The 24378-nt window shown below is 39.6% G+C and overlaps 1 protein-coding gene across 14 annotated transcripts in view; it reads left to right on the top strand.

Annotated features, from left to right (window-relative positions):
• SEPTIN10 (septin 10) overlaps positions 1–24378 on the top strand; it is a 70034-nt gene that overhangs the window by 30215 nt on the left and 15441 nt on the right. For 11 of the 14 annotated variants that reach the window (XM_015433379.4, XM_015433376.4, XM_005575244.5 and 8 more), the window contains 6 exons: positions 1266–1383; positions 1783–1978; positions 7441–7627; positions 15037–15198; positions 17293–17389; positions 18601–18769. In XM_015433379.4, coding sequence (XP_015288865.1) covers positions 1266–1383; positions 1783–1978; positions 7441–7627; positions 15037–15198; positions 17293–17389; positions 18601–18769 — 929 coding nt within the window. Of the gene's footprint in view, positions 1–1265; positions 1384–1782; positions 1979–7440; positions 7628–15036; positions 15199–17292; positions 17390–18600; positions 18770–19182; positions 19336–24378 lie in introns of those variants that run through there. The other 3 variants (XM_074011244.1, XM_074011245.1, XM_065526794.2) reach the window with 1 other exon arrangement.

The raw sequence follows: 24378 nt of genomic DNA, 5'->3' as shown, positions 1-24378 counted from the left end.
AGATTCTTTAGCATATTTGTTGTCATTATTTGAAGTTCTTACCTGCTAATTAAACATCTGGTTCATTGTGGATCTCTTTCTGTTGACTTTCTTTCTTGACCATGAATCACATTTTTCTGTTTTTTTCCCCTGTCATAATATTTTTTATTATATAGTAGATACTATGGAGATGCTAGATTCTGTTTTCTTCTGCAGAATGTTGAACTTTGTTCTGACAGATAATTAAATTGCTGACTGATCACATCGATCATGTTGAGCCTTGTTAAAGGCTTTGTTAAGGCACGTCTGCTTCAGCTATGCTTTCTGATTGCTGAGTTATGGACCTTACTCCTAGGGTTTCAGTAGAAGGCTAGGGTGTTTACAGGAGACCGTTTAATTTACAGGCTTAAAATTTAAGCTCTGTTCATCTCCTCAAGATGGCACTTGAAAACTCTGCATAACTCCTCCCAATTCCCATTTTCCCCTTTCTGGGATCTTTGTATTCCCTCTATATGTGTGCAGTTTGGCCATCAGCCATGGATTTGAGTGGAGTGTGTTTGTAGATTTTGGATTCCCTTCTTTCTGGAATTTTCTCCCTGAATTCCCAACCAATCTGCCTGCCCCAATCTCCAATGGACATCTTAACCCATGAAGACTATAACTTCCCTCCTGAACTCTATCTTCCTTTTGCCATAATGACTAGGGAGTGTCTTCAGGGGAAAAGCTAGATAAACTCATCTCACCTGATAAGTTTTCTTCCCTCTAGTCTTATTCTGTCCAGTGTCTATCTGCCTTTGGTTGCACTCTAGTGACTTAAAAAGGTTGCTTGTAATAGTTATCAGTAGGCGGATAAGTTTGACCTAAGTTACTCTGTCATTACCGGGAGCTGAACCTGTATCTGTACTTTTGTTGTGTATTTTTTTTTTCACTTGGCATTTTAATGTAAGAATTTTCTAAGTTGTTAAAAATTTATAAACAAATGGACTTTAACTTTTTATTTTGTAAGTGAATATGCCATAGTTGGATATTTTCCTATTTTGGAAATGTTACACATAGTGCTAGACTCTCGTTGTATGAAAGGGATAAGAAATGTGTGTTTTGAGGATTTGGACACAGGTTTCTTTTCCTGAAAATTTACTTAATCACTTGTATCTTAGGTATAATGATTATAAAATTTTTCATTTATTTGATATATTTATCCTTTCAAGTACACCTACATCCTATTTAAGTCAAAGTTTTTTATTACTGTTATTATTGCTGTTGTTTTTGTTCTTATTTTCCTTCAGAAAAGAGAAAACGTTCGTTCCTTGACTATGTCTGGCCATGTTGGTTTTGAGAGTTTGCCTGATCAGCTGGTGAACAGATCCATTCAGCAAGGTTTCTGTTTTAATATTCTCTGTGTGGGTACGTGCCACCTTATCTTCCTCTAAGTTGTTCCTTCATATTCCTTGTACTCACTTCATTCTTGTCATGGGCAGAACGATGCTTATGTTATCAATTTGAAATCATGATCCCAGGGATTCTCTTCAGTTGTTTAGATTCTGTTAGTTTTGTTTTTGTTAGCTTTAAACTTTTGGCTTGTTCTATAAACATTTCAGTGTTGTTGTCAGAGTCCTGAGTAGCTTAGCACACTTACTCTGTGCTCTGCTAATGACCTGGGGGACCAGCCATAGTGTGTATTTCTTTCATGTGCACCCTGGCCTTTGAAATACTTGGGATCTTTGAAACCACTCTAGGCATTTACAGTTGTATTTCTTTTCAGCCATTCGTACAACCATAAAGATGTACCTTTGTGTGTTTCAGGGGAAACTGGAATTGGAAAATCAACACTGATTGACACATTGTTTAATACTAATTTTGAAGACTATGAATCCTCACATTTTTGCCCAAATGTTAAACTTAAAGCTCAGACATATGAACTCCAGGAAAGTAATGTTCGATTGAAATTGACCATTGTGAATACAGTGGGATTTGGTGACCAAATAAATAAAGAAGAGAGGTACGTGTTTTCTTCTTGTAATAAAACAAGTTTTTCTTATTTCAAGACATTTGCCTTATAGCCCTATGAACTATGATTTGATTTTCTCCTATGGTAATCCATACCTTTCCTTCCATACATTAATTTTTAACAATAAAATAATTAAGCAATATTTTGTTCTTATTAGCACATTGACATTTTTCTATCCATTTGTCTAATTTCTTTAGAATAATTTGAATCACCTTATTAAAATGTGCATTTCAGCAAAAGTAGCTTTAATTATTTCCTGACATGCAAATTAAATGTATATTAATTATACTAATTTTCAGGCAGGGCTTATCTCCTTGAAGAAAAAAAAAATAAGACATGTAAGAACAATTATAGACAATGGCCAAATACCTGATGCGTGAATTTTTTGTAAAATTCTAATCAAATTAGCCAGTTAAATTAATAATCATTGCAGGAAAGTTTTGATAGTGAAATTTTAATTTATATTTTACCTGATGTCTCTATTTCTTTTCATATTTCTCCTAAGCTCATATAAAGATTGAGTAGAGATTCTGTATCAAATTTAAACTATAAAAGGGGGAAAAGGATTGTTAAAGCAATAACTTTTTGTTTCATTTTCTTTTTTGAAATGAATTTCAATTTTTTTTTTTTTTTTTTTTGAGGAGTCTCGCTCTGTCACCCAGTCTGGAGTACAGTGGCGTGATTTCAACTCACTGCAATTTCCACCTCCCCAGTTCAAGCGATTATCCTGCCTCAGCCTTCCAAGTACCTGGGATTACAGGCACCTGGCACCACACCTAATTTTTTTGTGTTTTTAGTAGAGACGGGGGTTTCACCACGTTGACCAGGCTGGTCTCGAACTCCTGACCTCAGGCGATCCACCGGCCTCGGCCTCCCAAAGTGCTGGGATTACAGGCGTGAGCAACTGCTCCCAGTCTTATTTCCATTTTTATAAGTATTTTTTTTTCCTTTTAAAAAACAATTTCAAATTTTCGTTTAGATTTGGGGTACAATTGCAGGTTTGTCACATGGGTATATTGTGTGATGCTGAGGTTTGGGGTACAAGTGATCCAGTTACCCAGGTAGTGAGCATAGTACCAGTAGTTAATTTTTCAGCCTTTACCCCCTTCTCCCTTCCCACTCTAGTAGTCACCAGTGTCTGTTGTTGCCATCTTTATATCCATGTGTACTCAATGTTTAGATCCCACTTTAACCCAATGTTTAGATCCCACTTACTTATAAGTGAGAACATATGGTATTTGGTTTTTTGTTCCTGAGTTAATTTGCTTAGGATAACGGCCTCCAGCTTCATCCATGTTGCTACAAAAGACTTGATTTTGTTCTTTTTTATGGCTGTGTAGGAGTCCATGGTATGTGTGTACCACATTTGCTTTATCCAGTCCACGTTAATGGGCAGCTAGGTTGATTCCATGTCTTTGCTATTGTGAACAGAGCTATGATGAACATACAAGTACATGTGTCTTTTTGGTAGAACGATGTATTTTCTTTTGGATATATTCTAAGTTGGAATAGCGGGGTCGAATCGTAGTTCTGTTTTAAGTTCTTCGAGAAATCTCCAAACTGCTTTCCACAGTGGCTGCATTAATTTACATTCCCACCAACAGGGTACAAGCATTTCCTTTTCTCTACAGTCTCGCCAGTATCTGCTGTGTTTTGACTTTTTAATAATAGCCATTCTGACTGTTGTAAGATGGTATGTCATTGTGGTTTTGATTTGCATTTCTCTGATGAGTTATGTTGAGCATTTTTTCATGTTTGTTGCTGCTTGTATGTCCATGTCTTTTGGCCACTTTTTAATGGGGTTGTTTTTTCCTTGTTTAATTGTTAGTTTCTTACAGATTCTGGCTGCTAGACTATAGTTGGATGTATAGTTTGTAAAAATTTTCTCCCATTGTGTAGGTTGTGTGTTTACTCTGATGATGGTTTGTTTTGCTATGTAGAAGCTCTTTAGTGTAATTAGGTCCCACCCGACAATTTTTGTTTTTGTTGCCTTTGCTTTTGAGGACTTAATCGTAAATTCTTTTCCAAGGCCAGTGTCCAGCATGGTGTTTTCTAGGGTTTCTCCCAGGATTCTTATTGTTTGAGGTCTTACATTTAAGTCTTTAATCCATCTTGAGTTAATTTTTGTTTATGGTAAAACGTAGGGGTCCTGTTCTCTTACACATTATCACATATAATCTTTCACTTAAGGTTGAAGATGAATGTTTATACTTCTCCTTGATAATACAAATAGACAATGAAATTAAATTTAGAACAGTTAAATTTTGTTAATCCCTTCTCCTGATTGCTATTATATACTAACTCTCTCTCTCTCTTTTTATTTTATTTTATTTTTTTGAGACAAAGTCTCACTCCATTACCCAGGCTGAAGTGCAGTGGTGCGATCTCGGCTTACTGTAGCCTCCCCCTCCTGGGTTCAAGTGATTCTTAAGCCTCAGCCTCCTGTGTAGCTGGGACTGCAGGCACACGCCACCCCACCAGCTAATTTTTGTATTTTCAGTGGAGATGGGATTTTGCCATGTTGGCCAGGCTGATTTCAAACTCCTGGCCTCAAGCAATCTTCTTGCCTTGGCCTCCCAAAGTGCTGGGATTGCAGGCATGAGCCACTATCTGACCAAGTTCTCTCTCTCTTTTTCTTTTTTTTTTTTTTTTTTTTAATTTTTGAGGTGGAGTCTCACTCTGTCACCCAGGCTAGAGTACAATGAAGTGATCTTGGCTCACTGCAACTTCTACCTCCTGCACTCCAGCAGTTCTCCTGCCTCAGCCTCCTGAGTACCTGGGATTACAGGCACCCGCCATCATGCTTGGCTAATTTTTGTATTTTTGTAGTGACAGGGTTTCACCATGTTGGCCAGGCTGGTCTTGAACTCCTGACCTCAGGTAATCCTCCAACTTTGGCCTCCCAAAGTGCTAGAGTTACAGTGAGCAACCATGCCTGGCCGAGTTCTCTATTTTTTAACTACACAAGGTATTATTATATGACCAGTATATGTTTATTACCATTTATTAACCAAAAATTTCTGTTTTACTCACATACTTGAAATTTTAGTTGGATATACAATTCTGGGTTGCCAGTTATTTTCTTTCTTGCATTGGAAATATCATTCCACTCTCTCCTGGCTTCCATCTTTGCTATTAAGGAGTCACCCTTAAGGGTTCTCTCCTTTTTTTCCTCCAGTGCTTTTAAGATCTTTGTTTTTATTGTTCTCCAATTTTGCTATGCTGTATCTGGGTTTTTATTATTTCTAATTTACGCTGCTTGTGATATGTTTGAGTTCTTGATTCTGAATAGTGTCCATCAGTTCTTTTTAAAAAATCTCAGACATTTCTTCTGTAAATATTGCCTCTGCCCCTTTTTCTTTGAAAACTTTGATGAAATGTGTGTTAGATCTTCTCATTATATCTTGTGTCTTTTAATCTCTCTGATTCATATTTTTTATCTTTTTGTCCAGATTATGAAAGAATGGCATATTATTTATTTAGCAGAAAATCTTTACAGTTTTCATTCTTGAATAGCATAAGACAAAACATTCAGATAGAGGTACATTTATGGTTATTTATTTAGGTCATATAATAGGTCCTCTTACTGACCTATTTCAGGTCATTAATAAAAGCTTCTTTGGAATGTTTATTTGAAATATATACTTAACAGATTAATTTTTCCCATTTTATTGTTTTGAGAAGTGAATCCTATTGGGTCACATTTAGACCACTTTCTGAAGGATCACTTACTGTTGTTTTAATAATCACTCTGATGATGAATTGAATTCTTGTAATGTTCAAGGTTTTATGCTATTTATTTAATTTATTTACTTGTTAAAAAAATATCATTTTTTGAGGCTGGATGTGGTGGCTCATGCCTGTCATCCCAGTGCTTTAGGAGGCCAAGGCAGGTTGATTGCTTCAGGCTAGGAGTTCAAGACCAGCCCGGGCAACACAGCAAGACCCTGTGTTTAAATGAATTTTTTTAAGAATCTTGCTTTGTCACCTAGGCTGGTGTGCAGTGGCACAATCACAGCTCACTGCAGCTTTGAATTTCTGGGCTTAAGGGATCTCCCGTCTCAGCCTCCCAAGTAGCTAGGACTATAGGCACCTCACAATGCCTGGCTGATTTTTAAAATTTTTTAGGGGGTCTTGCTGTGTTGTTGCCCAGGCTGTTCTTGAACTCCTGGCCTCAAGTGATCCTCCTGCCTTGGTCTCCCAAACCATTGGGATTACAGATGTGAGCCACTGAGCCTAGCCTATGCTAGTTGTAGTGGAAAACACAGATGTATAAGATACTGTCTCAGTCCTCACATTGTTTACCATTTGCATAGGGAGAACAATGTGTATTCTATAATTTTAAAAGAAGTGATGATCCTCAAGGACTAGAAGGTCAGGCAACTTTATAGAAGAATTTAATTCTGTACACATTTATTAAGTACCTCAGCTGCTCAAGGTACTGGTTCATTATAGGGCTAGAAGGATATTACAGAGGTTTCCAGGGAATTTGACATGGGAACTGTTTGCTGTTATTTTCACTTGGAAACCCAGATTTGTTTAATGAGAATAGTTAAGAGTAGAAAAGTAAGTTGCAAAGGCAGTGGTTTAACATATCAGAACTTGGAATGCTCACAGACTCTTCTTGGAACAGCATTAGCACACTGCTCTGCACATGCACTGTGATTTGATTTGCATCTTGAAGGCTGAATAACATGAGACAGCCAGAAGGAAGACTGCATTTCCAGGGAGGAGTTATCTGAGCAGAGGATATAATTGGCCTTTCCTTTATTTATAATCAAATGAAAATAAAAACATGCCAGCATTGCTAGTTAGATACTTTCAGCTGATGTATGCCTTTCTTCTTTACTTATGCTTTTCGTGCCTTATAAATCTAAGAGGCAAAGAGTCATGGACTTTGACTTAAATATCTTTTGAGTATTGATACCTATGCATTTTCTCAATTAGTTAAATAATAAGCCATGTACCAGTTTGATTACAAATTAGACTGCTGCCAGCCTCTTTCAGCAGTCTGGTAAGTGTGGGAAGCTATGTCAGAAAGGGACCCAGCGTGTGAATGACTGTGAGAATGAATCAATGTAAATTCAATACCGTTTCAAGCACAGATTGCCCTAACGGTTTTGGAAGTACAAATGATACTGAATTTAGGAGAGTTTGACTTAATGATTTCTCAACTTTATGATAGGTTTATTCAGATATTAAATGCATTTCAGCTAATATTTTCAGCTTATGTGATGGATTTATCATGATGTAACATCATTGTAAGTTGAGAAGCATTTGTATAGCTTTTGTGCATGTTCTGCACATTTTTTTATCACTACAGTTATCTGTTCAGCATAGATATTAACTGTTTATTAATCAATGAAAATATAGACCTCAAACTTCCAAGAGTTGCACAGATATCTTAAGGTAGCACAAATAATGTTGTATTAAACATTTAAATAATTTTTCAGCTACCAACCAATAGTTGACTACATAGATGCTCAGTTTGAGGCCTATCTCCAAGAAGAGCTGAAGATTAAGCGTTCTCTCTTTACCTACCATGATTCTCGCATCCATGTGTGCCTCTACTTCATTTCACCGACAGGCCACTCTCTGAAGACACTTGATCTCTTAACCATGAAGAACCTTGACAGCAAGGTGGGTTGGGGAAAGGAATCAACTTACCATACTTTCATATTTATTTTGAACTATTAAAATATTTTTACAATATGGGTATGTATTGTAACTTTTATCCTGTGCATCTTTTTTTAATTATTATTTTTTTTAGAGATAGAGTCACTCTGTCACCCAGGCTGGAAGTAGTTGTGAGATCGTGGCTCACTGCAGCCTCAAACTGGTGGGCTCAAATGATCCTCCTGCCTCTGCCTCCCAGGTAGCTGGGACTGTAGGCATGTACTACCACACCAGCTAACTTTTTAATTTTTTTTTTTTATAGAGTTGGGTGTCTTGCTATGTTGCCCAGTTGGTCTCAAACTCCTGGACTTAAGTGATTTTCCTTCCTTGGTCTCTTCAAATGCTAGAACTACAGGCATGAGCCACCATGCCCAGTGCCTGGAAATCTTTAAAACATTTTATATTTCCATCTAGCTTATTTTTTCAGAGAAATTCAATTTGGAAGATGAGATGCAAAGAAGGAATATTGCAATAAAATTGTAGTTCCGTTTTTAGTGATTAAATTGCATGCCAGAACATGGGTATTTTCTACATTTTTATTGCAGAATTTACTTTATGAAACTATTAAGTGAGAAGAACTTCATTAACAAGGATGAAGGTCTAATGTTTCATTAGATATTGTCGTAAAATAGATTTTAATTTGGACCATACAGAGAAAACCTATTTTTGAATTTCCGAGTCAAGGAGCTATATATAAATTTGGGGGAGCTATAGAAAAATTCATAAACTAACTCACTTCAGATTTTTATATTTGTTTAAAAGATGGCTAAAGACAGTAATCTTATATTAAAGAAACATTAGAATTTTCCATAATCTCAAATGGTATGCGAAATGAAGCTTTCATGATCCAGTTACTAACTGTGTAAGTTGAATTCAAAATCCAAGGTTCTGGATGCTGCTGCTTTCTCTGCAGAAACCTGTATGGAAAGCCTGAAGGCCTGCCTAGTGAAGCTTTGGCACATCGGTCGATTTACTTTTGACTAGTCACTTGGTCCCCTGGTTTTAGCAAAAATTGATGTAGCTTATATGACAGTCTGTTCACCTGATCACATGTGATCAGATGTTCTAACCATTTAACCAGTTGTTTTCATAGTTGAGTCTGATTATGTGGAAATTCATATTTGTTAAAGGAACATAAAAACAAGAGTGTGCAGTTTTGTCTTAGCTAGAGTGGAGCAACATGAGGTAGTTTGTATAAAGAGTTGTAGAAGCTGGTGTCAGTGGAGGATGGCTCTAAATATTGGCTCTGTCATTTACTAGCTGTCTGATCTTGCACGTTTCTTTAGCCCTCTGAGCCTCAGTGAACTTAAGTGATTTTCAGTGTCCTCCACTTTTAAATAAAAACTAGGGAGAAGAACTACCTCAAGAGGCAGATATGAAAATTAATTAAATTGATCCATGTAAATAGAGGGTTTAGCAAATAGGCATGCTCAGTAAGAGCCTATCTGCCATAGAAGTTTGCTTTAGTATACTGTGTAAGTATATATTATCTAATCTTTTCCAACTTTGGTGACTTAAATATATTCTTTATTTTTTATGATAAAAGTGTAAACTACCCTGTAAACTATCTGCCTCTTATTTTACATAAGAAGGTTGTTGGGCCGGACATGGTGGCTCATGCCTGTAATCCCAGCACTTTGGGAGGCCAAGGTGGGTGGATCACAAGGTCAGGAGTTCGAGACCAGCCTGGCCAACATAGTGAAACCCTGTCTCTACTAAAAACACAAAAATTAGCCGGGCATGATGGCACACGCCTGTAGCCCTAGCTACTCGGGAGACTGAGGCAGGAGAATCGCTTGAACCTGGGAGGTGGAGGTTGTAGTAAGCCGAGATTACACCACTGCACTCCAGCCTGGGCAACAGAGCAAAACTCCATCTGAAAAAAAAAAAAAAAAGAAGGTTGTCTTAAAAGTTAGCTGAGGTCTCCCCGTCCGGGTATAAAACAGGCAGTCAAGAGGGGTTAGGACATGGCCGTCATGCTGAACTGCCTGGATTCTGCTTCAGCCCCGCCACTTAGCAGCTGTGTGGCCCTGGATGAACTCGGATTCAATTTTTCATGTGTAAAATAGTGCCAGAGGCCAGGCGCGGTGGCTCATGCTTGTAATCCCAGCACTTTGGGAGGCTGAGGCGGGCGAATCACGAGGTTAGGATATCGAGACCATCCTGGCTAACATGGTGAAACCCTGTCTCGCTAAAAATACAAAAAAAAAAATCAGCAGGGTGTGGTGGCGTGCACCTGTAGTTCCAGCTACTCGGGCGGCTGAGGCAGAAGAATGGGGTGAACTCGGAAGGTGGAACTTGCAATGAGCTGAATTCACGCCACTGCACTCCAGCCTGGGCAACAGAGTGAAACTCCATCTCAAAAAAAAAAAAAAGCGCTAGAGAGAGCTCACTCTAAGACTTTTGGGGAGATTAGCTGAGATGAACATTACAAAGCATTTAGCACAATGCCTGGCATATATGAAGGACCTCTGTTATTTATTGTTATTTAAAACTTATTTAAAAATTAACAGGCACAGTTTATTGAGGATATTTACGTATTGGTATTCGAGGTACTGGCCAACCCACCCACCTTTGAGTCATCAGAAGTCTTTAAGAAGTGTTAGCCAGGAGCAATTTATATTGATGTATTCCCTTAGTGGATTTTCAGGAATAAATGGAAGAGCTAATGAGCACTTGTTCAGAGGCAGTGCACCTTGAACCAGCAGTTCAACCTGCAAACTCTTGTAATAACTAATTCTAGATGCTTCCTAGTCATCCCTCGGTATCCAAGGGGGATTGGTTTCAATACCCTGAGGATGCTGAAATTCCTTATATAAAATAGTGTAGGACAGTCTTGCAGTGCAAAACTATATTTTAGTCAGCAAGAGACCAAATATAGAATAATGGTCCCATAAGATTATACCTTATTTTTACTGTACTGTATTATATGTTTCTGTATTTAGATATGTTTAGATATACACATACCATTGTATTATAGTTGCCTACATATACACATACTTACCATTGTATTATAGTTAGTCTACAGTATCCAGTGTAGTTACGTGCTATACAGGCTTCTAGTCTAGAAACAGTGAGCCATACCATACAGCCTAGGTGTGTTATAGGCTATAACATCAAGGTTTGTGTGAGTATACTCTGTGATGTTCACACAGCATCAAAATCACCTAAGGTCATATTCACATTCCTATCAACATGTGTATTAGTCCGTTCTTGCATTGCTATAAAGAACTATCTGAGACTGGGTAATTTATGAAGAAAAGAGGTTTAATTAACTTACAGTTCCTTAGGCTGTACAAGAAGCCTGGCTGGGGAGGCCTCAGGAAACTTAAAACCATGGCGGAAGGTGAAGGGAAAGCAGGTGTATCTTATGTGACCTGAGAAGGAGGAATAGAGAGCAGGGGGAGGTGCTACACACTTTTGAACAACCAGATCTCGTGAGAACTTGCTCACTACCACAAGAACAGCAAGGGGAAACTCTGTCCCCATGATCCAGTCCCCTCTCACCAGACCCCTCCAACACTGGGGGTTACAATTTTACATGAGATTTTGGGCGAAGACACAAATCCAAACCATGTCACCATGGTTAAGTAGCACGTGACTGTATATAACCTACTTGTATCCTTGCATATAGTTTAAATAATCTCTAGATTACTCATTATAATACCTACTACAGGCCAGGTGTGGTGGCCCATGCTTGTAATCCCAGCACTTTGGGAGGCCGAGGCGGGCGGATCATGAGGTCAGGAGATGAGACCATCCTGGCTAACACGGTGAAACCCGGTCTCTACTAAAAATACAGAAAATTAGCCGGGCAAGGTGGCGGGCACCTGTAGTCCCAGCTACTGGGAAGGCTGAGGCAGGAGAATGGCGTGAACCCGGGAGGCGGAGCTTGCAGTGAGCCGGGATCGCGCCACTGCACTCCAGCCTGGGCGACAGAGCGAGACTCCGTCTCAAAAAATAAATAAATAAAAATACAAAAAGTTAGCTGGGCATGGTAGCAGGCACCTGTAATCCCAGCTACTCGGGAGGCTGAGGCAGGAGAATCATTTGAACCTGGGAGGCGGAGGTTGCAGTGAGCCGAGATCACGCGACAGCACTCCAGCCTAGGCTACAGCTAGACTCCATCTTGAAAAAAAAAAAAAAAATCTAATACAATGTAAATGCTATGTGAATAGTTGCTATACTGTATTTTTAAATTTGTATAATTTTTATTGTATTGTCATTTAAAAAAAAATTTCCCCTAATATTTTTGATCCTCGGTTGAATCTGTGGATGCAGAACCCACAGATGATGAGGGGGGCAGCTGTAAAGACATTGATGAGCATTACAATATTACCTTTTGACCAATACCTTATTTCATTCAAACCAAAATGAAATCTTTTATGGTAACAGTAAAGGTCACGGGTATCATGCACTCATTTAAAGATTGTCACTACTCACTTCTGCCTTATTCAGTTGATGAGAGACGAATTCTAAAATTGGGACTCCCTTATCAAAATCCTGTGTTTATCTTTCTATTGTACAAACTAGACAGGAAGTTAACACCTAAGTTTTGTTATAAGTTTAAAGGAAAAACCAGGATATGCTTAAATTACTTGATTTGGCCCATTTTAAATAGCAATACCCAGATTTTTTGTAGGGGCAGCTGGCGGGTGTAGGGAAATTCTAACTTACACAAGGGCACTGCATAAAGATGAGAGGTGTGCTTGCTGACCTCATCTCTCCAACTCCCCAGGCTGCCTCCGGATAGTTGTCTTCTGTTCCTCAAAATCAGAACACTCAACCGCTTGATATGGAAAGTTATCTTCTCTTATGCCATTGGTGGCAAGTGACCCTCTTTGGGCAATATCTGTTACTTTCCCTCCCTCTAATAGTCATGTAAACATTGATGTTTAGTATTCAGTCTACTGCAGTTTATTGTGCAAGCAATTCTAAGTTATTAACTTGGCATAATTCGTTGAATACCTAAGTATATAATATTGAAACTAAGGACCTGGCATCAAAATGTTTATGTACTTTGACTAATTTAACAGGAAAGTTGTTTACTTAGGATTGCTAGAAAGTTTTCTGCCATTAATTTCATAGATAGATAGAAAAAATTTCTCTCCTTTGGAGCATATGGAAGACTGATACATTCAGATATATACTTGGCATCAATGTGAAATTTGAGAAGAGAAAAAATTAAGAATAGAATAGGAATTATAATTTTTTCCTCTTTTTAATTTATTTTTTATTATACTTTAAGTTCTAGGGTACATGTACACAATGTGCAGGTTTGTTACATATGTATACATGTGCCATGTTGGTGTGCTGCACCCATTAACTCGTCATTTGCATTAGATATATCTCCTAATGCTATCCCTCCCCGCTCCCCCACCCCACAACAGGCCCCAGTGTGTGATGTTCCCCTTCCTGTGTCCAAGTGTTCTCATTGATCGATTCCCACCTATAAGTGAGAACATGCGATGTTTGGTTTTCCGTTCTTGTGATAGTTTGCTGAGAATGATGGTTTCCAGCTGCATCTGTGTCCCTACAAAGGACATGAACTCATCCTTTTTTATGGTTGCATAGTATTCCATGGTGTATATGTGCCACATTTTCTTCACTCTTGTTGCCCAGGCTGAAGTGTGGAATGCAATGACGTGATCTCGGCTCACTGCAGCCTCTGCCTCCTGGGTTCAAGCGATTCTCCTGCTGCAGCCTACCAAGTAGCTGGGATTACAGGCATGCACCACCATGCCCACCTACTTTTTTTGGGTTTTTAGTAGAGATGGAGTTTCTCCATGTTGGTCAGGCTGGTCTCGAACTCCCGACCTCAGGTGATCCACCTGCCTCAGTCTCCCAAAGTGCTGGAATTACAGGTGTGAGCCACCATGCCCAGCCAATTTTTTACTTTTAATCTGAAAATTACATTGTGGTTTTACTCTCTTGATACATATGACTGATTAGCCTGAGGTTTTTGATGAAAACCAAACTAAAAAACTTAAGAACCACCAGTCACAAATTTGTGGAGCTATCAGTCTTTTGTGGGGATATTAAATTTACAAGTTATTCGGTCTTCACAGCCCCATATCTCTTCCCCTCTGTCAGTGATAGGACTTTAAATAATATTGAGAAAGTTATTCCTTTGCATCATGAACACTTTTAATTGGTATTAGTACGTACGGTTTCCTTCCTCTGCTGTCTAAGTAAGTCTGTGACAATGGGGCATAGGTAGGCTTGGAGTCAGTCCTGAAACAAGAGGCAGAAAGAGAAGCTTCACCTGTCTTTTAGTTTTGCTGAGGGATCAATCACCCTGGTTACTTAGTGCTTAGATTACTAAAAAATAAAAATTCTTGGCCGGGCGCGGTGGCTCAAGCCTGTAATCCCAGCACTTTGGGAGGCTGAGACGGGCGGATCACGAGGTCAGGAGATCGAGACCATCCTGGCTGACACGGTGAAACCCCGTCTCTACTTTAAAAATACAAAAAACTAGCCGGGCGAGGAGGCGGCGCCTGTAGTCCCAGCTACTTGGGAGGCTGAGGCAGGAGAATGGCGTGAACCCGGGAGGCGGAGCTTGCAGTGAGCTGAGATCCGGCCACTGCACTCCAGCCTGGGCGGCAGAGCAAGACTCTGTCTCAAAAAAAATAAATAAATAAAATAAAAAAATAAATAAAAAAAAAATAAAAATTCTTAGTGAATTAAGGAGCCAGTTCAGTTTACCTTTTATCACATTTTACTTTTTAAGTGTTTGATGAAATTGCAAGATTTTGAGAGAAAAGAAAATGTGAGATTTCTAAACCTAAACTCAAATGAAAGATTAATCTTACAAGAGTTCTGCTTTCTGAAAGCATTGATTGAGGTGCCTGTAATCCCAGCTACTTGGGAGGTTGAGGGAAGAGCATCGCTTGAACCCGGAACGCAGTGGTTGCAGTGAGTTGAGATTGCATCACTGCACACCAGCCTGGATTAGAGCGAGACTCCATCTCAAAAAAAAAAAAAAAAGATTGTGTGGCCAGCATCTGTAGGAATGAGCGTGTAAGGGGTGTATATATACAGGAGAGTGGCCATCTAGGTCCGGGTTGGCATACCTTTTCTGCAGAGGGCCAGGCTGTGAATACGCCGGGCTTCACAGGCCCTATGGTTTCTGGCAGCAGTAACTCATCTCTGCTGTTGTAGTGTGAATGCAACTGTAGACAGTACACAAGTAAATGGATATGGCAGTGTTCCTGTAAATCTTTATGTATAAAAATCAACAGCGAGATGGACCGTAGTTTGCCAGCCCTCCAATCTAGGTTTAGGGAAAAGAATGAATGGTTTTGAGTGAAAAAACAGCTGCAGGATTAAAAAAAAATCCTCAATAAGATTTTGTTTTTCTTTATTCTTAATAGGTAAACATTATACCAGTGATTGCCAAAGCAGATACGGTTTCTAAAACTGAATTACAGAAGTTTAAGATCAAGCTCATGAGTGAATTGGTCAGCAATGGTGTCCAGATATACCAGTTCCCAACGGATGATGACACTATCGCTAAGGTCAATGCTGCGATGAATGTGAGCTCCTGATTGAATGTTAATTGTTTTCCATGTGAAAATAAAACTAATTTGTGAGTAATATTGCTACTAATATACTTTCACTTGTGTCTTCCAAAAAGACTTCAAACAAGGTGAATTTTCAAAAAGTCCAGTATGAGAAATTGTTTTATTTTTTAAATTGGAAAAAGTATAAGGAGAATTTATTTTTAAGCATATTTTTCTTTCACCCTGCTTTCACCAAAATAAAGTGATACATTTGTGAGACTGGGATATACCTTTTGTGGAACCGTATGTAATTGCCTTAGAAAGATGACACCTTCCTACCCTGTCTTTATAAACATGAGAAGACTTTACAGCCTCTCTTTGCATGCTGTAGAATCTAACCCCATCTCTACTAAAAACACACAAAAAAAACTAGCCGGGCGAGGTGGCGGGCGCCTGTAGTCCCAGCTACTCGGGAGGCTGAGGCAGGAGAATGGCGTAAACCCGGGAGGCGGAGCTTGCAGTGAGCCGAGATTGCGCCACTGCACTCCAGCCTGGGGGACAGAGCAAGACTCCGTCTCAAAAAAAAAAAAAAAAAAAAAATCTTTAAGGAGGCCTCTTAAAGCTAGTATTTACGCTCCTTCTCTCTTATGGTGCCAAGTTACATTCACGTAACTTTTAGTTTAATACAATGGAAGGTTACTAAGTTCTTTATTTTACTTTCTTGAAGCTAACACATTTTTAAAACACCTGCTTATATTTTGTAGGATCATGGGTTTTGAAATCCGACAGGCTTGGCCATATGTTCATTGGAGTTACTAACCTCCCTGAGACTTAACATATCTACAAAGTTAGGTTAATACTGCCCATCTTAAGGATGGTTGTGAGGGATGAATGATGTCACCTTTGTTAAGCGCCTACCAGTGACTTTGAATAATTGTTCATTCCATTTCTTCTATTTTCCTTTTCTGATTTTTCATACCACTTTTATATTAATGTACCTAAACTAAGTCTATAAAAAAACTAATGTAAATGAGGTGATCTTAATTCCTGTATGTTAAATTGTCTTTACATCTAATTTTATTTCTTGTGCTCACCTAGAATATTCAGAAAGCCACCATTAAGAAACTAAATATGTCAATTTAAAAATATTAAACATAGTAATTAATACTTTTTACATTAGACTTTTCCCCTGTATTAATCCTCAACTTCAGACAGACCAGTCTGCTCCCTGCCCCTGAACCTAGCTATTATGTTTTGTTCAGAATCTTTTCCTTTTCTAAGCCATTTCTTGCCAATTTGCTCATCCATCTAAATCTTGTTCTTCTTGATCTGGCTTAGCTTGTATCTTCCTGCTCCCAGTGATCTCTCACTCCTCTCAATTTCTAGGACATTTACTATATTGACATTAATTTGGGACTTTGTATACTACTTTATATTAGTATCATATCTATACACACACACTGTACACACAGAATAGGAATACACTATTGTATAGTTACATACACAATATGTATACTGTGGGTGTGTGTATGTGTAATTTCCTCAACATTATCTTTGTCTTTTAGGGGAAAATTGTTTTTTCGGCCAGGTGTGGTGGCTGACACCTATAATCCCAAGACAGGTGGATCACCTGAGGTCAGGAGTTTGAGACAAGCCTGGCCAACATGGTGAAACCCCGTCTCTACTAAAAATACAAAAATTAGCTGGGTGTGGTGGCGAGCAACTGTAATCCCAGCTACTCGGGAGGCTGAGGAAGGAGAATCACTGAAACCCAGGAGGTGGAGGCTGCAGTGAGCTGAGATCATGTCACTGCACTTCAGCTTGGGCGACAGAGCAAGACTGTCTCAAAAAAATAAAAATAAAAATAAATAAGATTTTTTTTTGTTTGTGTGTATTCCCAATAGCATAATGCCTTGCATGTAAATACTTTTCTTTATGGGGCTCAAAGATGACTCTTGTAGAACAGTTAGCACATATTCACTGGCAGGTTTTAAAATCTGAGGCATAGCTGACCATTTGATTTTAATAGGTTTATTTAATAAATTATTCTCTTCTCTCTTACATAAAATGTCTTTTATCTAGTCAGTTATCACACTGGTATGAGATGTGTTTGATATTCTTTTTCAGGGACAGTTGCCATTTGCTGTTGTGGGAAGTATGGATGAGGTGAAAGTTGGAAACAAGATGGTCAAAGCTCGCCAGTACCCTTGGGGTGTTGTACAAGGTACATGAGACAAAGGATGACTAGAAATATGTATCTAGTAATCTCAAAGCTGCCTTTCATGCCACCTTTGGGGTGATGCTTAGTTTGGATGTGATTGGTTGTCAGAGGAGTTGGCTGTGTACTATTTTAGCCAAAGTCTGGAGGCCATGTAGGGCCTCCCCCTTCTCATTATGCCACACACACATTACCTCCCCGCGGTACCCTGTCAGTAGGTGGGAAACAACAGTGGGGCACTCTGATCCAAATGTGAATGTAGAAACTAGTGTTCAGACATAAAACATCACTAATTACCACTTAACTTGAGGACGGTCAACCATCTTATAAATTTATTTATTTTTACTGATCAAAGTATTGCCAGCTATTTCCAGAATAAACCAGTCAGCCAACTTAAAAAGTTAAATCCACTTGACATTTAGATTATTTATCTGACATTATAATGAGTAAGTAAGTAGTACTGTATGGTTCATTAATTAGCACTTATAGTGCTAATTAATGGTGAATAGATTACCCTTACTAGTATAGATTTCCAAATGCTGATTTTTTTTCTTAATTGATAAATTTTATAATTAGTGAAAAATATTGAGAAAATGTAACATTTTTAATTTTATAAAAAATATAAAAGTAATAATTATACCAAAGAGTGTTGGTCACAATAACACATATTTATTTGTAGTCCTCTAGTCACCGTAAACATAGAAGAAGGATCATGTGTGTTCACTAATTTTGAATAGTGTCTAACACAGGATCATAAATGTGTTGTATAAAATGAATTTGATAATTATAGCGTGGATGGATAGTATTCTTGAGTTTGTAGAATTTACTACTTTGAAGTTTTAGTGAACTAATATTATATACTCTTTTTAAACATTATGTGAAATGTCTTCAGGATAGTTTGTAAACTGCTAACAAAATATTCGTGTGAAATAACTAGAACAGTTGGTTAACAATAAGTTGTGTCTTTTTTGCTATTTCCTGGTGGTCCATTGGCTACTAAATTTAAAGTAAATCTCCTGGTCTGTTAATTCACCTTGCCTATGATACAGTGTTTACACTGCAAGAGTTTCTTCCTTAGTTACCTGTATAAAATAATCGTAGCAATTAAACAAACTGATCATTTTGCTATTTGTTATTTCACATTCAGCAAACACTTAATTGTGTGCCAGGAATTAAAATCCAGTGTTGCTCTTTTCTTTTTTTTTTTTTTTGGCTAGTGGAAAATGAAAACCACTGTGACTTTGTAAAGCTGCGGGAAATGCTCATTTGTACAAACATGGAGGACCTGCGAGAGCAGACCCATACCAGGCACTATGAGCTTTACAGGCGCTGCAAACTGGAGGAAATGGGCTTTACAGATGTGGGCCCAGAAAACAAGCCGGTCAGGTAGGGTTGGGTTCTTGGGAAGCCAACCAAAGAGGAAGTTAGAGAGGATTGCATATTTTTATATATCCAGGCTGATGGGGCATGTGTTGTTTAGAATCTCCCAAAACCACGATATAGAATCATTTGGTAATGACTAATTATTGTGCTTCTTGAATCACTTGACTCCTTCTTGCTTTTGAAGAGTCTTGCTTTTTAAGTCCTTGTCTGACTCAGAAAGAGTTAAACATGATGAAGAATGTATGACAGAGGCCCCCTGTTTCAGTTCATGCTGACATGAGTAACTGAAGGAAAGTACCCTCATTATTTGATTTATTTTTGTATTTATCTGAGACAGATGATATATTTAACTGTTTTCATAAAGGTAAGTTGGAACACAAATCATTTTCTTCTTTTTATTTGTTTATTTTTTGTAGAGACAGGGTCTTACTATGCTGCCCAGGCTGGTCTCAAACTCCTGGCCTCAAGTGATCCTCCTACCTCAGCCTCCCAAAGCTTTGGGATTACAAATGTGAGCCTCCATACCAGTCCTCAGGAATCATTTAAAATAAAGTAAAACACTTTCTGTTGGTTTTTCTTCTGTAAAAGTTTTGGAATGAGTGAAGCTTAGCGAAACATATTATAGAGGAAGAATGAGAGTGCTTGTAGGGAGTCGGAGATTAGATTGTTTCTTGCCATATTACAGCGTAGTTATAAGAATTTTAGAATCTGAATACCTCCTTTCTCAGTAATATAAAGCATTAAAAGTTGTAGAAACTTCCTTGGTAATTTCATATGGTGCTGTATCCCAGACTTTATGAAACTCAAATCCTTAGTGTACGGAATCAAATCGATTTGATGTAGCATTCCAGAACAGTGTTTGCATGGAGGAAAGCATGAGATCCTTGGGACAAATGCTATTGTAAACTCTCTTATGAGACTGAGGATTCCTTTTCCATTGCATTGTTTGCATTTGTTATTTCCCTGGTTCTTAGCACCTGCACCAGAGTAAACACAAAAGAAAGAGGGAGGAGTGCATCAAATCAGTGCTGCTGTTGCATATAAGCTTTTGGAAGACTTAATCTTAGATGAAGTTAAAATTTTAAATTTCTTCAGTCTATGGAGTTAATTAATGTTTTCGCTTCTGGTAGCACAGTGAATTAAGAATTGTGTATACTTACGGCCAGGTGTGGTGATTTATGCCTGTAATCCTAGCACTTTGGGAGGCCAAGGCGGGCAGACCACTTGAGGTCAGGAGTTCGAGACCAGCCTGGCCAACATGGTGAAACCCTGTCTCTACTAAAATTACACAAATTAGCTGGGTGTGGTGGCGCACTCCTGTAAAACCAGCTACTCAGGAGGCTGAGGTGGGAGAATCTCTTGAACCTGGGAGGCAGAGTTTACAGTGAACTGAGATCATGCCACTGCACTCCAACCTGGGCGACAGAGCAAGACTCCATCTCAAAGAAAAAAAAAAAGCATTGTATGTACTTAACCCACCCTCACCAAATTCAGGCATAGGATGCTTCTGGTTGTGGGCCATTCTGGTAAACTGACAATTTTCTCATGATACTGTCTTCACTAAAGATTAATCATCTTGAGTTAGCTTCCCTAGTGTTTCTCAGAGGAGGCTCTCTTCTCATTTCTTCCAAGTGTCAGGGTCACTTCAGAGGCCTCTGTGCACTGAGGTGGAAGGGGTCCTGAGTAAGAGCATGCAGGGACAGCTTTGAAGTCCTCTGTGAGGAGATGGGCCTGGGTGTCTGGTGGAGTTATCATCAGTCACCTGTGGATGATTAAGAAATTCAGGGTCAGAATTTCCAAGGATGAAGCCTAGAAATCTGCAGTCAGAATTCTTAGTCATTCAGCAAATAATTAGTTTGTCTGCTGTCTGCTCAGCCAAATGCTAGTCATTGGGTATATGTGCACTGTGGGATCAAACAAGAGACCCTGTCTGTGTAGAGTCTGTATTGTGGGGTGGGAGGAGGACCCCTATGTGAAGAAGAGAGTTGGGGGGAGGCAGGCAGAAGTGGGGAGACCAAGTTAGGAGGTTGCCATGAGAAGATGGAGGCATGAAAGAGAGTGGTAGTGACAGAGGGGTGAGAAGTATGCTTAGGACATGTAATTTTTTTAAATTTAATTTTATTATTATTATTTTTTTTGAGATGGAGTCTCGCTGTGTTGCCTAGGCTGGAGTTCAGTGGTGTGATCTCGGCTCACTGCAACCTCTGCCTCCCAGGTTCAAGCAATTCCCATGCCTCAGCCTCCTGAGTAGCTGGGACTACAGGCATGCACCACCACCCCCGGCTAATTTTTGTGTTTTTAGAAGAGACAGGGTTTCACCATGTTGGCCAGGCTGGTCTTGAATTCGTGGCCTCAGGTGATCTGCCTGCCTTGGGTTCCTGAACTGATGGGATTACAGACGTGAACCACCACACCTGGCTGAGGATATGTAATTTGAAGTTAAAGTCTGTAGGACCCACTGATAAATTATTTTTGGATATGGGATTTGAAGGAAAGAGAGGAGGACCCACTGATAAATTATTTTTGGATGGAAAGAGAGGAGGACCCACTGATAAATTATTTTTGGATATGGGATTTGAAGGAAAGAGAGGAATCAAGGATAACTCAGTCACCATTTTGACCTAGAAAGTGGGGTGACTGGTAGTGATCTTTATTGACCTGAGCAGGATGGAAATCGGAGAGTTTAGGGGTGTAATTGGTAATTCAGAGGTTTTAGAAATGTTACATTTAAGCTGCTTGTTAAATATTCAGTTGAAGAGTTTGAGTAGGTTATTACAAACATGAATCTGGAGCTAGGGAGAAGTTAGGGCTGCCATAGTAATTTGGGAGTCAACAGTGAATAATACTGGGTAAAATCTTAAGTGTTTTTTAAAAGGTTGTGCTAAATGCTAGAGATTACTATTATTTCTCATGGAGTTTACGTTCTCATAGGGGAGTTCAAAAATTAAACACCTAATTGCACAGTACATTGTAGCTGTGATATAAGCACTAAAGGAGAGGTAGACAGTGTAAAATGGGTGGTGTGGGTGGGGGGGGTCCCAAATTTAAGCTGGAAAATTCGGGAAGACTTTCTTGAGGCAGTGACTATTTTGAGCTGTAATAGCTTGGGGAAAACAGAGCAAGACATAGACAAAGGGCTGAAGATGGAGAGAGAATGGCATCTGTAAGACTCTGGAAGAAGATCAGTGCACCGCAGTACAGCAGGACAGATGAGGCAGGCCTGGGCTCGCATGAGATGAGAGAAGAGAACAGGCAGGCAGCAGCTGTGGAGGCCCTGGGGAGGATTTTGATCTTTGTGCTAAGGGGAAGGCAACGTTATTTTAGGAATAGTATTTGCATTTTAAAAATTATTCTTTGCTCTAATGTGAAGGAGGTATTGAAGGGGTGTGCAGAGATGCTTAGGAGAGGCCAGTTAGGAGAGCATTTCTTTGACCAAAGTGAGATCAATGACAATAAAGAGCTGGACATATTTGAGAGACGACTAGAAGGTAAAATTGGAAGAACTTAGTGGTTGTTTGGATACAATAAACTGAGAAAGCAGGAGGCTAGAAGGAGACTCCTAGTCTCCTGAATTTGTGGTTTCATGGTTAGGTGGATGGTTACTGCAATCATCTAGATAGGTATGGCTGAAGGAGGACTAGCTTTTTTGTGTGTGTGAGGCAGCAGTGGTAGGCACAATGGAGGTCACAGTTTTGGACCTGTTGACTTTGAGTTTCCTCTGAACCAGCAAAGTGACAATTACAAGTAAACACTTTGGGGTATCTTTCTGGAGGTCAGAGAAGGGCTGGGCCAAAGAAATACGCTTAAGAGTCATGGGCATTTCAATGATTAATTCTGAGTGTGACCAGGGATAAGACTGCCTGTAGAGAGAAGTACATCTAGAAAGAAAGTTGACTCGGAAACAGCCTTGAGTCACTTTAGTATTTGTCAGCTGGAGGAGCAGATAGGAGAGCATGAGAAGGGAGGAGGAGGAAAACCACCAGTGTCACGTCTTGAAACTTGACAGAGGGGATCAAGAAAGAGAGAGTGTGCTGCTGTGTCAAAGTTGATGGCCAAGTTTATGCTGCACAAGTACAGAGGTACTTCCTTGACAATTCTTGGAGAATAATGAAGACCACTTTGCGTTCAGTTTAAAAAGGCAGTGGTTGGGGCCGGGCGCAGTGGCTCACGCCTGTAATCTCAGCACTTTGGGAGGCTGAGGCAGGCAGATCACAAGGTCAGGAGATCGAGACCATCCTGGCTAACACGGTGAAACCCCATCTCTACTAAAAATACAAAAAATTAGCCGGCATGGTGGCGGGCACATGTAGTCCCAGCTACTCGGGAGGCTGAGGCAGGAGAATGGCGTGAACCCAGAAGGTGGAACTTGCAGTGAGCCGAGATCATGCCACTGCACTCCAGCCTGGGTAACAGCAAGATTCCGTCTCAAAAAAACAAAAAAAGAAAACCGGCAGTGGTTGGAAGGCTCCATAGGTCTGGACTTGCAGATTTGAAGGGAATGCCTACAACACGAAGAAACCATTTTCGTTCTAGCTCTGGGAGTGGAATGAATGAACTGAAACCATGGCCAGCCTTTTTTGTTCACTGCTCACAATTCGTATCCAGGGAAAGAAAGTCCAGTCGGCCCAATGTAGTTCATGTTCCCATCTCTTGTTTAGGAGTGAGTATGAACCTGATTAATTGTCCCACAAGACTGTATCCCATGGGGGACAGGTAACCCCCGAAAAGGTAATGAGGATAATGGTACCAAGAGGAAAGGGCTCAATGATAGGCAGTCAGGAATCATAGATTGCCCATCACATCCATTTACTGAGCATTTCTTCAGATTGGGAAGCATCTGCTCACTGATCACACAAAGAAGGGGAAATTAGAAAGGGAGGTTCTTCTGCTTAGGTCAGGCTATGGACTGGGTGGGAGCAGCGGCTGGAAGAAACTCAGTAAGTTTAGGTCAGGCTACAGAGCTAGTGGGAGCAGTGGCTCAGTATTTTCTTCTGAGAGAGCAGGCCTTTCTATGGTATTTCTGGATCACTTGGGTAAAGTTGAGGCAAAATGTCTCTTCTGGTGCTTTGTCGTATGTGATTAAATGATTTGATAAGGCTTTTATAGCTCATTATAGTCTGATGTATTAGGAAACTTTTATTTTTTATAGTTTCAAGAAGTTATATCTGGCCAGGCGCAGTAGCTTATGCCTGTAATCTCAGTACTTTGGGAGGCCGAGGCAGGTGGATCACCTGAGGTCAGGAGTTCAAGACCAGCCTGGCCAACATGGTGAAACCCTGTCTGTACTAAAAATACAAAAATTAGCTGGGTGTGGTGGCGGACACCTGTAATCCCAGCTATGTGGGATGCTGAGGCAGGAGAATTGCTTGAACCTGGGAGGTGGAGGCTGCAGTGAGCTGAGATCACACCACTGCACTCTAGCCTGGGCAGCAGAGTGAGACTGTATCTCAAAAAAAAAAAAAAAATAAAAGAGAATTTATATCTGTTTTCTGGGGAGTCTTTTCCCATTTAATTTGGTAGTTGTTGTAATTTGGTTGGCATGTAAAATCTGTCCCTCAGTATTACATCTATCTAGCAATAAAGACAAGTGATGCGAACCTGTTGGGTGACCT

This window comes from Macaca fascicularis, chromosome 13 (genome assembly GCF_037993035.2).
Source record: "Macaca fascicularis isolate 582-1 chromosome 13, T2T-MFA8v1.1".
Taxonomy (NCBI): Eukaryota; Metazoa; Chordata; class Mammalia; order Primates; family Cercopithecidae; genus Macaca; species Macaca fascicularis.
Note: the sequence above shows the minus strand (reverse complement) of the source record. Positions and strands in the feature narration are given on the sequence as shown.